The sequence below is a fragment of the Rhinoraja longicauda genome, chromosome 4, assembly GCF_053455715.1.
Source record: "Rhinoraja longicauda isolate Sanriku21f chromosome 4, sRhiLon1.1, whole genome shotgun sequence".
In the NCBI taxonomy this organism is placed as follows: domain Eukaryota; kingdom Metazoa; phylum Chordata; class Chondrichthyes; order Rajiformes; family Arhynchobatidae; genus Rhinoraja; species Rhinoraja longicauda.
The window spans coordinates 325,123-341,781 of record NC_135956.1 but is presented as its reverse complement, the minus strand read 5'-3'; the positions used below and the strand labels follow the sequence as shown (position 1 = coordinate 341,781).

The window sequence follows — 16,659 nt, the reverse complement described above, 5'->3', positions numbered from 1 at the left end:
AAAGAGCGGCGGCTGAACTTGGGCTGCACGGCACCTACGTAGGGTGGCTTAGCTATTACTGGCAGGCGAACACGATTGATGTTCTATAAGAAAATAACTGCAGATGCTGGTACAAATCGAAGGTATTTATTCACAAAATGCTGGAGTAACTCAGCAGGTCAGGCAGCATCTCGGGAGAGAAGGAATGGGCGATGTTTCGGGTCGAGACAATTGATGTTCTGTTCGCTATGGCTGCCTCTATGTGCTGCGCTACATGGCTACAGCACTGCTTGTACGGTAGGTTGCATCGATGGGCTGACTTGTTAACGTGCGTTCCATATTTTCCAATTACATACCGAGTCATTTACTTCATGTTCGGTCATGCGAAAACCTCAAAATGACCGCAATCTGTTCCCGTTAGAGGAATCCCATCCTCGTCGCCAAATCGTTGTGTATTTGTGCCGTAAAAGGACTATGAATAAATCTCGGACACACACAAGTATTCAAACATGCCTGTATTCATGTTGGCGCCATCTTACGTCCTCCTTGAGTATGCGTACAATTGCGCAAGTCATTTCATATGTAAAGTCATTTCATATTAAAAGTCATTTCATATTAAAAGTAATTTCATTTTAAATCAGGTTCGCATACCCAACAGAAAACAAAGGCAAAAGAATGGAGGAGTTGTGAAAAGCAGAATGGAGAGCGAGAACGGGTAACATTGGGAGTTGTGAAATCTGCAACAGGATGGTATGCCTAGCACATCAGATTAGGCTTTCCCACTTCCAGAGGGAAACAAAGTTCATCGAATATCACAGATGGATGACTGATGCCGTCAGAAGTAATGTGAAGTTGTAGAAGGATGCAATGCGCACAGCCCACATGGATGATGAGGTGCTGTCCTCGAAATTGCATTGGTCCTTGTAGTATGAGACTGATGGGTCAAAGTGTAGAATTATGTGTGGGATGTAGAATTAAACTGACAAGCAACGAGAAATGTGTAGGGAGGAACTGCAGATACTGCTTTAAACCAAAGATGGTGTAAGGGGTTTCTGCGCCGAGCTTTCGCCCGACCTAAGGTCCCCGTGCCTTGCTCTGATCCCTTGACCAGGCCGCGCACACTGGTTCCCCCTGAGTGGTTCGACCCACTCACCCCTTATGGTTCTAGACACTGGACTTAGATGCAGGAGCGTTGATAGTGCAGACAAATTCAACCAGACCAGATTTGAAGACCAGGGTTTAAATGGAAAAGGCTTTTATTGAGCGCTTGGGACTATTGTCCATGAATACTTATACAGTTCTATAAGACATGTCTATAAAACACATACCGAATCACATGAATACTTATAACTATGAATCATAAAACACACACAGTTCTACAAGACATATACACGACTGTAAGATGGGGAACGTACGACACATCGCAAAATTGACCAACACACATTCCTTTACACACCCACGTTTATTCAAACCACCCTCCCCTCTACACTAAACTATGTCCAGGATATGCAGAATTGGGGTACCTGCTCACCATGGGGCTATTACTGGGGTTACTGGCTGTTCGTCTTGCAGTATTTCTTCTCGAGTTGCGTGCCGGTTCCTCTCTCTTGCACTTCGCTTCTTCTTGCCTGTCTTTTCTTCCTCCTGCATCCGTTTGACTTCTGCCTTGCATGAGTTTTCTTGCCTGCTTGCGTTCCTTGCAGGTTTTCTTCTTGAGTTTAAAACCCAAAAGTCGTGGCAAGTTATACTATTTCTGACCCGTCCTATCTCCCGCCAGATCTTGGAATCTCTTTGTTTAAAAAGATATGTATGAGTTTTCTTCTGATCTGCGCTTATGTCCGGGGATACCGGGGATGGCCAGACGGTGTTAATTGGTATTTCGTTGCGAGGTGATGGGTTTAACTGGTTTCCCATCACCTACCAGGTAGTTTTCTATGGGCTATTGTGCCCCCTTAACGAGATGAACTGTTTAGGTCGGCTTGGGGCATTGTGAGTATGCTGATGTCAGTGCCCCAGTGTCTGGACTTCGACCTGGTTTCGCAGGTTTCTGCATGGCCAATACCCATCCATTGTTCTGGCCGTGGCTTTGCAGAAACCTAGAGACTGGGCTGTAAGGTTTTTACTTTTGTGGCTGGTCCCTTGGAAAAAACCGACCGCAGCCTTTCTCCGCTATCAGCCCCAGTCTCCCGTTTAAAATGTCCAAACTGCAGCTCTTTGGTTTTGTGTTGCTTTCAGAATGAGGGAAAACTTCTCAAATCTTACAGTCCCTCCTGTTGATTTGCATAACCCCAGCTTATCGAATCAATTAAATAATGTGGTTGAGCAATGTTTTCCCGATTCTCCACATCCAGACCCCTGAGGTTTTAACTAAACTAGTGTTTCATTGCGAACGTACAGTCCCCATCTTTTAGGCTGATCTTTACCGCCCGTGTCCCGGGCAAAACTATATTACAAGTATGTACATTTTCATGTCAGACATATACACCTACACCTCGTCCCAGGCCGATGCCTCCGCCATCCTCCTACTGGTGTCAGCTCTAATGTAGGACATGAAAACAACACAACAGCAAAACGATACATTTTGTACATTCCTTCACAATCACTCTTGATACTAATTCGAAGAGGACAATACAAAAACACAGTTCACTCGGTGCGGAGGGGCCCGTCCTCCTAGCAGCTTGCGGCTGGGTCCTGCTCGCCCACCCGCACGTAACGGTCTCTCCATTCTCCTTTATATACCCGGTTATTGAGGCGCTGCCCTCCTTTACATTTCACACATAGTAAATATAGTCAGTAGCACCTGGTACAGTCTTTCAGTTTCCCTGGGGCACCACTCCGGCAACCGCACCTCGGTGAGGTTTTAGATCACCGAGGCTACCGCATAGTGCATCCCCTGGTACAATACCTGGTCAGTCGGTATCAGTACCAGGCCATTCCCGGGCCCCTTAGTGGTTTTTGGGCACTCACCCTCCTGTGCTACTGCCAGCGGAACTGTGGGAGGTGTCATGCGTGGTCATGTGATGAGTTCAGTGGCGTTTATCGGGGAAAGGGGGACTCCACAAGCCCACGAGCTAACATCCCACCTCATCCCCTTACCGTCATCCTGCCACTGTCTTTGGAAAAATATGCTGTTGCCCGTGGGGCAACGATACCTCGAACCCCACATACACATATAAATCCCCTCATCCAGTTCCCACCATTTGTCCCAACACACACTCAACTGTTCTTTAGTCCCAGAAATAGTCCTGTGAGTGTTGTTGTTAAGTCTCTCCCACTCAACAGTGGAGTTGGCCATTGTCCTGCTTGTTTTCCTCAACCACCACCGCCTGCTCGCGGGGACCTTCCCCGTGCATACCCGGCAGATCCTTTTGCCAACGGTGGCGCTTACCCTTTGGGCGATGATCTTGACTCTCGGGCACAATAACGAAGTGTCCCGATAAGCAAAGCCTGAGGCGCTGGAATACTCTGAAGAGTTCGATCCCAGCCACCCCGGCCACCGGCCTTCATGGAAGTAAACTGCGGTCTCCTCCGCTTCTCTCCTTCCAGTCCCATCGGTCGCGATGGGAGCCGTGTCCCCGGAGCAGCCGTAGACGATGATGTCCTTGGTGCGGCCCCGATAGGTCCACCCACATCCGATCGCTGTGGCAACGATCCACCACACGAGTGCCTCCTTCCACTCCAGAAAACAGATAAAGAAATATGGTATAGCCAGCCTCTTGGGGAGCGCTTGGCTTTGTTAAACGCCTCTGCGGGCGGGTCTCTTGACCCCCAGCCTGCACCCCACACCCACACATCCTGGACGCATCAACTTTATTTAAACTCTAACTATCCCCACAAAACTTATCTAAATTACTTATCCTTATTTAATTACCTAATCCTTATCTATATTACCTAAAATATAATACAGCGCCGCCTTCCCCGGGCGGCTCAGCAAATCCCTGTCAGGGCTGCAGCGGTTCGTCTCCTGCGGCTGCACCACGCTGTCTCCCACCTTTGATCCGCCGCAGCCTGTCGCTGCCTGGCGGGGGCTAGGTCCCCTCCGGGACGTAAGCTCCCTCCTCCCTACTTGGCTCCCGTACCTCGGGGCGTGATTGACCTCTGGCCAAAACTTTCTACGTTGGGGTTTCCTGCTGGACCTACGGAGAGTCACCTTAGGCACTGCCCCCTGGACAGCCTGGCTGAGGACCGGTTCCTGCCGTGCCGCAGCTCGGGTAACCCCCGCAGCTGCCGACCCTGGCCCCGCCTCATCCAGCTCTGCCCCCTTGGTACTGGGTATACCCGCGGCATCCGGCCTCACCCTGCCTGTACCTACAGGTGGTGAGCCTTCGCTCGCTACCCCCGCCTTCCTGGTGCTTGAGTCGGGGACGTTACTGTCGTCCCCCTCCGACTCCTCTTCCTCCGTAATGGGATCCAGCCCCTGGTCGGGCTGATCAGGCTCTTCCTCATCTGAATCCCACCCAAAACGCGAGACTCTCCATTCCTGGAGAATGTCCTCCCCCCTCACGCAGGCAACCTTACCTGTCTGCGTGACCTGCCTCATCCTTGGCTGTGAACGCGCGCCAGCCTGTTCCTTCCCTGTGAACCCCGCCAGTGCGAAAGGGACCCCCGTGGACAGGGGAGAGTCAAAGGGTTCCTCTGTGTGGACCACGGTGCATGAAGCCCCCGTGTCCAACAGGTAACTGCCCCTTTGCCTCTCCACTACCATCTCCACAAGCGGCCTCTTCCACGCATCGTAGCGGAGAGGACACAGATAGGCAGGCTGCACGGGCTGATGTCATTGGGGAATGTCCAGTGCCCCCCTCGCACCCGGGGAGCCGGTAGCGACTGCCACCTTCCCCTGGGCGGCCATGAGGGACTGCATCACCTCGATCATCGTTTCGATGATCTCGTGCTTAACTGGGACCTCGGCGCGCTGGGTGGTGCCAACCCTATCTTCCTTGGTGTGGGCCCTGCAATCCTTCCGCCAGTGCCCCACCTTACCACACCTGAAACACTTGTACTGTGCGGTAGGGTTACACTGCTGTCGCCACTCCTTTTGGGCCAGTGCAGTAGCCTCCGCTACGTACACCTTCCCTTTTACGAGTCGGGTAGACGTGCTCCGGGTGTTTCTATACCCTACCGTGAGATGGTCCAAAACCGCCTCCTCCGTGCTATTTGTGGGATCAAACCAGGCTTTCGCCTGCTCCCTGACGGCTGCCAGGCTGTTTGACACCAAGCAACGGAGCCACTGGGCTCTCCCATTCCCGACCAGGACATACCGCGCGGGGACGTGCGGGCAGCTGCTCTGATATACTGTCCACAGTCGCGCCGCAAAAACCCTTGGGGGTTCTCCCTCCATCTGGAGGGTCCTCTCCAATCGGGCAAATGGACCCTCATCGCCCATCCCCAAGACGTCCAGGACCTCGTCCCGTAGGAGATCGTAGGTCCTGGTCCCTCTTTTGCTTTCATCTGAGAGGCATTGGAGGATCGAGCTGTCCACGGAGAACAGCAACAATTTTGCCCGTTCTCCCTCGTCGCAACCGTTGATTGCGGCGGTTTGCTCTATCTCTCTGAAATGCAGCGAAGGGTCCCCTGATTCGGACAATTTCATTACATGCCCGACCATAGCTCTTAACTGCTGGGAGCTGTGGGGCACCACGATCTCGCTTTGAATGGGTCCAGCGTCCCCATTCGGCGCGGTGGGTCCCCGTCTGGTTTCCAGGACCGGGCACATGGGCGCCGGTGCCGAGTCCTCGACCGGGAGCTCCTCTCTCTCTCTTTCCCCTACACTACCCCTTTTCCAGGATGCCTCGTAGCTAGGGGAATCGTGGAGTCTGGGGGCCGAAGCCACCACGGTCTTTCTGGGGACCGGAACCGGGACCTTCGCAACCGCCAGTGACTGGCTCGATGGGGGGTTCATTAGATAGACCAACCCTTTTACTTTATTTAAAGCACTCCGCAGACCCTCTATCTCCTGCAGGCATGCCCCGTGGTTGGCCCCTTCCGACCTGTCCTCCAAAACCATCTTATATGCTGCCCTAACCCCCTTGAGGTTCTCTTCCTGGGTCTCCAGCTGGTGGCTCAGGGAAGCGCACTGCTCCCTGAGCTTGCCCTTACTGCGCATAGCCTCAGTGATCTGACACTCCATCAGCTCTACCCTGGCTTCGTGGCGGTTGGTCACGACCCGGCGCTCCTTGTTTAAAGAGTCCAGAGCCTCAATCAACTGGTGCCCACCCGCAGCCTTCTCCTCTACCTCCTCCTGAAGGTCCCTGATCTGGGCTGCCTGTGCCACAACTACGCGGTCCAAAAGCTGGACCTGCTTTTTATAGCAGGTCAGCCAGACCGCCTTCTCTACAGATTTCTTGTGGGCTTTACCGGCCGTCCACCGGATCGCTGCATCCAGTGGGCGCTTGTCCTCTAACAAACCACACATCCATTGTTTGGTGATATTCACCTTGCTAAAGACATAGTCCGCAATGCGCTCGTCCATTATGTCCCTAGTTTTAAATCCTTTTCTGGTACACTATCATCCTGCTGCCAGTGTCCCTTCGTGGTCGCCATTATCTGTAAGGGGTTTCTGCGCCGAGCTTTCGCCCGACCTAACGTCCCCGTGCCTTGCTCTGATCCCTTGACCAGGCCGCGCACACTGGTTCCCCCTGAGTGGTTCGACCCACTCACCCCTTACGGTTCTAGACACTGGACTTAGATGCAGGAGCGTTGATAGTGCAGAAAAATTCAACCAGACCAGATTTGAAGACCAGGGTTTAAATGGAAAAGGCTTTTATTTAGCGCTTGGGACTATTGTCCATGAATACTTATACAGTTCTATAAGACATGTCTATAAAACACATACCGAATCACATGAATACTTATAACTATGAATCATAAAACACACACAGTTCTACAAGACATATACACGACTGTAAGATGGGGAACGTACGACACATCGCAAAATTGACCAACACACATTCCTTTACACACCCACATTTATTCAAACCACCCTCCCCTCTACACTAAACTATGTCCAGGATATGCAGAATTGGGGTACCTGCTCACCATGGGGCTATTACTGGGGTTACTGGCTGTTCGTCTTGCAGTATTTCTTCTCGAGTTGCGTGCCGGTTCCTCTCTCTTGCACTTCGCTTCTTCTTGCCTGTCTTTTCTTCCTCCTGCATCCGTTTGACTTGCTTCCTTGCATGAGTTTTCTTGCCTGCTTGCGTTCCTTGCAGGTTTTCTTCTTGAGTTTAAAACCCAAAAGTCGTGGCCAGTTATACTATTCTGACCCGTCCTATCTCCCGCCAGATCTTGGAATCTCTTTGTTTAAAAAGATATGTATGAGTTTTCTCTCTGATCTGCGCTTATGTCCGGGGATACCGGGGATGGCCAGACGGTGTTAATTGGTATTTCGTTGCGAGGTGATGGGTTTAACTGGTTTCCCATCACCTACCAAGTAGTTTTCTATGGGCTATTGTGCCCCCTTAACGAGATGAACTGTGTAGGTCGGCTTGGGGCATTGTGAGTATGCTGATGTCAGTGCCCCAGTGTCTGGACTTCGACCTGGTTTCGCAGGTTTCTGCATGGCCAATACCCATCCATTGTTCTGGCCGTGGCTTTGCAGAAACCTAGAGACTGGGTTGTAAGGTTTTTACTTTTGTGGCTGGTCCCTTGGAAAAAACCGACCGCAGCCTTTCTCCGCTATCAGCCCCAGTCTCTCGTTTAAAATGTCCAAACTGCAGCTCTTTGGTTTTGTGTTGCTTTCAGAATGAGGGAAAACTTCTCAAATCTTACAATGGACACAAAAAGCTGGAGTAACTCAGCGGGGTTGACAGCATCTCTGGAGATAAGGTATGGGTGATGTTTCAGGTCGAGACCCTTCTTCAGAACAAGAAGCTCTGAGTCAGCCCTGCAGACTGAACAAGGATGTTCCACAAAGCAATCATCCAATCTGTATTTGGTTTCTCCACTGCAAAGGAGACCACGTTGTGAGCACTGAACGCAGTACATTAGGCGGGAAGAAGTGTGGGCGAGTCACTGCTTCGCCTGGAAAATCCTGATGGTTAGTCGGGAAGAGGTGAAAGGACAAGTATTGCATATAGGTTGTAAGCTGTGGTTGTAAGAGGAAGTTGGGGGAGTCCAGAACCAGGGGCCACAGTCTTAGAATAAAGGGGAGGCCATTTAAAACTGAGGTGAGAACTTTTTCACCCAGAGAATTGTGAATTTGTGGAATTCTCTGCCACAGAGGGCAGTGGAGCCCAAATCATGGATGGATTTAAGAAAGAGAGATAGAGCTCTGGGGGTTAGTGGAATCAAGGGATAGGGGGAGGAATTGGGCACAGGTACTGATTGTGGATGATCTGCCATGATCACAATGAATGGTGGTGCTGGCTCGAAGGGCCGAATGGCCTCCTGCACCTATTTTCTATGTTTCTATGCTGTAAGAAGAGGGATGGTTGGTGGGAATTAAAGAGTGATGCAGAGAGTTGCAAAGGGAATGTTTAGTTTAGAGATACTGTGCGGAAACAGGTCCTTCGGCACATGGAGTCGGTGCCAATCAGCGATCGCCCCGTACACTAGCACTGTCCGACACACTAGGGACAATTCACACTTATACCAACCTAATTAACCTCCAAACCTGAACGTCTTTGGAGTGTGGGAGGAAACCAGAGCACCTGGAGAAACCCACGCTGTCACAGGGAGAACGTACAAACTCCATACAGACAGCACCCATTGTCGGGATCGTACCCGGGTCTCTGGCGCTGTGAGGCAGCAACTCTACCGTAGTGCCACCGTGTCGTCCATTCTTGTCAAATGCTAAAGGGGAAGATAGGTCTGCTGGTGGATTCTCTTTCAAGGTGTCGGAAACTATGGAGAATGTGGAGGCTGGTAAAATGTGAGGTGCAGAGGAACTATCCAGGAAATGGCAAGAACAGAGGCATGAGAAATGGATGCGGGCAAGGGCTTTATTAACAGTGATACAGAGGAGGCTGCAGTTCACAGGCACCTGTTCAAGAAAGAAACTGAGTGCCCTAAGAACAACCTGCACAGAAAGTCTCATCATCAATGCAAATACCACGAAGACAGGGAATAGAGTAGAGTTGTTATTGGAGGTAGCTGTGGGTGTCAGTAGGCGTGCAGTGGATGTTAAGTACCTAGCCTACCTCCTGAGGTAGAGATACAGAAATGGAACAGTATGAATGACCATGTGAAGGTTAGAATAAGGTGGAAATTGCCAGCAAAAGTCATTGGAAATTGTCGATATGAGCATGAGTTTAACAGGCAGCACTAATGCTGTCACCAATGTGCCAGGCAGGTGTTGAGGGGCTGAGCCAAGTAGTTGGTCAGTATGAGAACATTCTGCTGGATGGGTGAGTATGTTGGTGGGGGGCAATTCATGCAGTCACGTGATAGGAGGAGAATTAGGCTATTCAGCCCATCAAGTCTGCTCTGCCATTCAATCATGGCTGATCTATCTCTCCCTCCTAACCCCATTATCATATCATATATATATCATATATATATACAGCCGGAAACAGGCCTTTTCGGCCCACCAAGTCCGTGCCGCCCAGTGATCCCCGCACATTAACACTATCCTACACCCACTAGGGACAATTTTTACATTTACCCAGCCAATTAACCTACATACCCGTACGTCTTTGGAGTGTGGGAGGAAACCGAAGATCTCGGAGAAAACCCACGCAGGTCACGGGGAGAACGTACAAACTCCTTACAGTGCAGCACCCGTAGTCAGGATCGAACCTGAGTCTCCGGCGCTGCATTCGCTGTAAAGCAGCAACTCTACCGCTGCGCTACCGTGCCGCCCATTCTCCTGCCTTTTCCCCATGACCCATGACACCCGCACTAATCAAGAATCTATCTCTGCCTTAAAAATATCCATTGACGGCCTCCACAACCTTCTGTGGCAAAGAATTCCACAGATTATATGCTGTAACTGTAATTCTTTTTGTGCACAATCCGCAGGCATTGCCACTTTCATTTCACTGCACATCGTGTATGTGTATGTGACATATAAACTTGACTTGACTTGAGATTCGCCACCCTCTGACTAAAGGAATTCTTCCTCATCTCCTTCCGAAAGGAACATCCTTTAATTCTAAGTCCTAGACTCTCCCACTAGTGGAAACCTCCTCTCCATATCCACTCTATCCAAGCCTTTCACTGTTCTGTATGTTTCAATGAGGTCCCCCCCTCATTCTTCTACAGCGAGTTAGGCTCGATGCCGTAAAATGCTCATCATAGGTTAACCCACTCATTCCCGGGATCATTCTTGTAAACCTCCTCTGGATCCTCTCCAGAGCCAGTGCATCCTTCCTCAGATACGGTGCCCAAAATTGTTCACAATATTCCAAATGCATCCTGACCAGCGCCTTATACAACCTCAGCATTACATCCCTGTTTTTGTATTCTAGCCCTCTTGAAATAAATGCTAGCATTAGGTTTGCCTGCCTTACTACCAATTCGACTTGCAGAATAACTTTTGGAATCCTGCACCAGCACTCCCAATTGCACCTCCAATTTCTGGATTCTCACCCTATTTAGAAAATATTCTGCGCATTTATTCCTACTACCAAAATGCATGACTCAGCACTTTGCTACACTATATTCCCTCTGCCACTTCTGTCCAAGTTCTTCTGCAGAGTCCCTGCTTTCTCTACACCATCACATTTTCTGCAATTTTGGCCACAAAGGGTTCATTCCCCACATCCAAATCATTGATATACAACGTAAAGAGTAGCGGCCCCAGCACCGAGCCCTGCGGAACTCTGCTAGTCACTAGCAGCCAACCAGAAACAGCCCCCTTTATTACCACTCTTTGCCTTCTGCCATCCAGCCAACCTGCTATCCATGCTAGTACCTGCCCTTTGATACAATGGGCTCTCATCTTCCTTAGCAGCCTAACGTGTGGCACCTTATCAAAGGCTTTCTGAAATTCTAGGTAAACAACATCCACTGACTCTCCTGCTTCTGCTGTCTCTGTCTGTTGTCGTTTCCCTGACTGAGGTCAGTTGACAGGGCTCACCATGCGGAGGTCAACAACATAAGCTCTTGCTGAGTACGCCGCCCCAGCATGGTGCCGCAGCGCTCATACTAGCAAGCTAGACGCCACCCTCAACGACATCATGCGGATCATCATTGGCTGCCTACGCCCTACTCCGACGGATCTCCTGCCGGTGCTTGCAGGTATCGCACCCGCCAAGCTTCGCAGAGAGTTCTTCACTCATAGGCTGGTGTGCAAGGCCCCATCGGACGCCAAACATCCTTTGCACCACCTCGCCCAGGATTCACAGCAACTGGGACCTCAACGGCTGTCATATCCCGTCACGCAGCGACCCTCTGTGGATCCGGTTTCAACATACTAGGAGCATGGAGAACCAGCTGGGAACAGACTTCGTGACCGTCTCAATTCACTGTCGCACCGAACACCACAGCCCCGCAAAGCGTGGGTCGCCCTGAACCGGCTCCACACAGGGGTCGGCCGGTTCAATGCCAACATGCATCGTTGGGGGCTGCCTTCATCAGCAGCCTGCGTGTGTGGAGCAGACAAGCAAACAGCGCAACACGTCATCTTCGACTGCCCTGGTGCAAGGGGTAGACTTCACGGCCCTCGACAACAGCACATTGAACTGGCTACAGTACCTGGAGGGTGTTACATAACCTCTGCTGCCTCAAACGCAAGAAGAAGACTGACTCTCCTTTGTCTGTCCTGCTTTTTACTTCTTCAAAGAATTCCAGCAGATACGTCAGGCAAGACCTCCCCTTCACAAAACCATGCTGACTTCGGCCTAACTTATTATGAAATTTTAAGTACTCTGTAACCTCATCCTTTAGAATGGACTCTAAAACCAACTGAAGGTGAGATAAAACATTTTCACCCAGAGAGTTGTGAATTTGTGGAATTCTCTGCCACAGAGGGCAGTGGAAGCCGAATCACTGGATGAATTTAAGAGAGAGTTAGATAGAGCTCTAGGGGCTAGTGGAATCAAGGGATAAGGGGGGGAGGGCAGGCATGGGGTATTGATTGGGGACGACCAGCCATGATCACAATGAATGGCGGTGCTGGCTCGAAGGGACGAATGGCCTCCTCCTGCACCTATTTTCTATGTTTCTGAGTCAGACTAACCGGACAATAGTTTTCATTGTTCTGTTTCACTCCTTTCTTGAACAGTGGGGTAATATTGACAATTTTCCAATCGTCCGGAACCATTCTTGACTCTAGTGATTCCTGAAATATAACTATTAATATTCTATTAACGATCTCTAAAGACACCTCTTTCAGAACCCCAGGGGGCAGTCCCCTCATCCACCTTCAGCCCTTTCATCTTCCCAAGCACTTTCTCCCCAGTAATAGCCACTCCACTAACTTCCACCCCCTGACTGTCTTGAATTTCAGGCACTGCTGGTGCAAAAAAAGTTATTCATTTCTTCTGCATTTTCTTTATTCCCCATTTTCACTTCTCCTGCATCAGTCCCCATCGGTCCAACGTCCACTCTTGCCTCTTTCTTACTCTTTATATATCTGAAGGAACCTTTGCTATCCTCTTTTATATTATTGGCTTTGTAGTTCATCTTTTCGCCTGGTATTGTTTTGATCTGTCGTTTTCGCACCTTGCCCTTGTATATCCCTAGACTCCCTCTCCCCTGACTCTCAGCCTGAAGAAGGGTGTCGGCCCGAAACGTCTATCACCCATTCCTTCTCTCCAGAGATGCTGCCTGTTCTGCTGAGTTACTCCAGCATTGTGTGCCTATCTTTTGTATTAAAATAGTTACATGCAGATTCCCCCCCTCAGATGACTCCTTTGACCATCTGTATTACAGAAAAATCTGTCCACCTGTTTTCCAGCTCTTAGCAGATCTTTGGTTATCCCTTCAATTGCTTTGCCATGCATAGTTCTATATGCTATCTTCCATTCAGAGCTCTCTTTATTCTATTTAACTCTGCACTTCCTACACCAATTACTGTGCTGTCCTTCAACCTACTGCTGAACCCTATTACCTTCATGGGGCATCAAATGATGTGTCAAACAAAAGACTCTCAGCCAAGGTACAACTTAATCTTTATCAGCGTGTGAGGTGGTTAAGCATGCGTACACTCCTAACAATTTTACATTTGATTTATTGTTCCAACTTATCACATCTTATGCTAAATCATAAGACTCGTGGCTTGGAGTCAAATACTACCCATGTGAGATTAAGCCAGCTGGGCTCACTTCCACTAAGTTGCAGTTTTCTCTGAGTTTCAAAATCAGGGCCATCCTTCTTGTGATGGAAGTTTTTGCATTGTCATTCAATGTCACAGACTACCCTTTTAAATAATTTTTTTTCCTCCTAAAGGTTTTATTGTTCTAACTCCAGCCCAGGCTCTTGCATTTTTAAAATCAATCATTTCAAGTTATTGCTCATCCGACGACTGGATAAACAAAACACATCTTTCCCAATCAGCTCGTGAGTTCTCTCATTATAAGGTTGTAGCATTTTTCATCAAGCAGTCCCCCTACAAATGGCCGTTTCCAGTCCCCCTTACCTTGTTCATACCGTGGTCAAGGACACTGTACAAAGAGTGTATCGGCAAAACTCTACCGCAATCATTCTGAAGAAAGGTCCCAACCTGCTTTGCTTGTGTGTTCATTGCCGAGATGCTGCCTCGCCCGCTGAGTTCCTCCAGCACTTTATACTTTCTCACATTGATATAGATCAGATGTCACTTGAGCTTCCTTGTTTGCCCCGTGCTTCTTTGTTGTGTGCTTGTGATAGGAGCAGAATTAGACCATTCTGCCCATCAAGTCTACCCCACCATTCAATCATGGCTGATCTATCTCTCCCTCCTAACTCCATTCTCCTGCCTTCTCCCATAAATCCTGACACCTGCACTAATCAGTTTCCCAGCATCTCACTCTCCAGCTGGCAGCATGTTTTCCAAAGCCTGTCAAATACTTGAAATCTTGTGTTGGAAGGAACTGCAGATACTGGTTTAAACCGAAGATAAACACAAAATGCAAGATGTCGGCTCCATTTTTCTTTTTCTGTTTCTCCTCAGACTGCATCAGAAATGAAAGGAACATGGGGATTGGGTTGTGATGGGTTGTGATGGCTGGAGAGTAGAAGCGTACTGGTTCTTTACTTGAGCAAGAGACGGATTAGTTCATTATCTATCACTCTCTCTCCCTATCCCAATGGCCAGCAGAAGAATGTCCTGGGGTACAGCATGTTGGTGCCCTTGCTGATTCTATGCGACCTTACCATGTAAGAAGGAGGTAAGCAAGTCTGCAAACACCCTCTCGTGTGTCAGTGATATGTGTCAGTGTCTATCATGGCTGATTAGCTGCAATCCCACACAGGCTGTGAGTTATAGACACATGCAGCACGGAACTGTAGGTACAAGACCTCTAACAACATTAAGCTTATGAGGATGTTAAGGCAATAGGTGTGTGGGTCGAACTGATTGATGTGCAGGTTGTGAGTGTACAATGGATTGAGTTGAGGCCATTTAAAGACCAACTCACTTATCTCGACATGTCAGATTGTTCAATCTTTGCTTGAGCTGTGTTCTCCTTCAAACCCAATTGCTAAGCGACACCAAGATGTCCGTCCTCATTCCCACTTCTTGGAAAGCCTCTGGGGCTTTATTGGATACTTCTGATGATACTTTCTGACACGGCTGGTCATTATTCAGTCTCCAACAATATTGATTTGGTTCACAAATGAATCCATCACCGTCAATACGCACCTTCCTTTTACAAGGTTGCCCAGCTCCAGTGAACCAGGTTCCATGCTGACCTTGTGCTGTCTGAGTGGACCTGGCATGTCCTCCCTTTGAGTCCACATGTTTCCCTTTGCCACCCTCCCATTTACTCCCATCCCAAAGACGTGTTATCATAAATGACCCCTTGATTGGGTGAGTGGCCTTCTATGCTGTGTGGGATTATAAGTTGCAGGCCAACTATCAAATCATGTTGGGCACGCATGATATCAAAACACCTCATTATTCTGCAGTCAGTGAGTCTCGTGGGAGCATAAGCTCCATGCAGGATTAGTTCCTGAAGTAGGTAGCATGATGTTGATGCATAGCAATGAATGGGTGTGGTCAAATTTTCAGTTCTTGTCAATTTAAACCCATATCACGGTGTAGTTCTAAGCACACTGCTTCATCCAGACAGCAGTCACATCTCAACCCTAGTGTGCACTTGAGAAACTACACATCATCATCAGTAGCCGTGAAACAAAATACCCCAAGGCCTGGTTGCCAGGGACTGCAATCAGGCCACTCATGCTGTCAAGATACTATCAGCTCATCTCCTGCCTAACCAGCGACCCAAACCCCCTACCACTGCTACAGGACCATCAAAACTACACATCATTCCATTTCCAGACACACCTCTGGTAATTCTGATCACTTGGCTGTGTTTCTACTCCCTGCTGACAATCAGGAAGGTAATAAACTATCTTTGGCAATATTTAAATGACTTGATTTATCCAGGTAAATTAGGTTGAGTTAAATATACAATCAAATATTGGTTGCCACATAGAATCATGGGCATAATTAGAAATTGTTGGGGAAAAAATAAAAATAAGAAAATCAATCCTTTGTTGATTCTATGCTCTTTACCTGTGGTGTGGTGTGGTAGCAGTATTCACAGATACTTGTAGAATCTGACAGGGGCCGAGACAAGAATGCTCCTGCGATGTTTTTGTAGACCTTTCAGCCGCTTATGATACAGTAAACCATCGCCAAATGTTACACAAAGTACTTAATGTGACACACAACTTGCTTCTAACCAACCTGGTGAATACTCTGGTTGAAAACAGACGCTTCTTTGTGGAGCTGTCAGGAAAGAAAAGTCGCTGGCGCAGGCAGAAAAACGGCCTCCCTCAAGGAAGTGTCCTGGCACCCACCTTGTTCAATATCTATGTTAACGACCAGCCTATCCATCCCAACACCAGGAGTTTCATTTATGCAGATGACCTGTGTATTACAACCCAAAGTGCTGACTTCCTTGAGGCAGAAGCTACTCTGTGTGAGGCTTCAGTCAACCTGTCCTCATACTACAAAGAGAATCACCTGAGAGCCAATCCATCTAAAACCCAAGTCTGCGCCTTCCACTTGAAGAACAAGTATGCAAATCGAAGGTTGAAGATCACATGGAATGGAGTCAGATTGGAGCACTGTGACAGTCCAGTCTATCTCGGTGTGACTCTTGATCCATCTCTGACCTACAAAGCACATATCACCAAGCTTAAAGGAAAAGTCAGTTCCAGAAATGGTCTTCTTAGCAATCTGAGTACCTCAAAATGGGGAGCAAATTCTAAAACCTTTCAATCAACAGCTCTGGCTCTCTGCTTCTCCACTGCCAAGTCTGCCTGCGCAGTCTGGGAGCGCTCAGCTCATGCAAGGAAGATTGATCCTGTGCTAAACACAAGCAGTCTCTGCATCAGTGGATGCATGAAACCTACCAAGACCGACACATCTACCTACTCTCTGGCATTGCACCTCCTGGAATCAGAAGAGCTGTAGCCAGTCAAAAATAACTCCTCAGACAATCAGGATGAAAGACACCCCCTACATGACCACCCTTTGCTACCTCAGCATTTGAAATCACGCAGAAGTTTCCTCTCTTCTGTCCATCCTCTGGACTGCAGTGCATCGCTCAGAAGGCTCAAACTCTGGGAAGAGAGACTAGAGAAATC

General features: G+C 48.8%; 1 protein-coding gene across 1 annotated transcript in view; it reads right to left on the bottom strand.

The window, feature by feature from the left end:
* Positions 1-4,746: 4,746 nt before the first annotated feature.
* LOC144592542 (uncharacterized) overlaps positions 4,747-16,659 on the bottom strand; it is a 57,777-nt gene continuing 45,864 nt past the window's right edge. Inside the window, exon 2 of the mRNA XM_078397117.1 lies at positions 4,747-12,210. Within this exon, the coding sequence (XP_078253243.1) occupies positions 4,754-6,448 (1,695 nt within the window). The 5' untranslated portion in view covers positions 6,449-12,210 and the 3' untranslated portion in view covers positions 4,747-4,753. The remainder of the gene's footprint in view (positions 12,211-16,659) is intronic.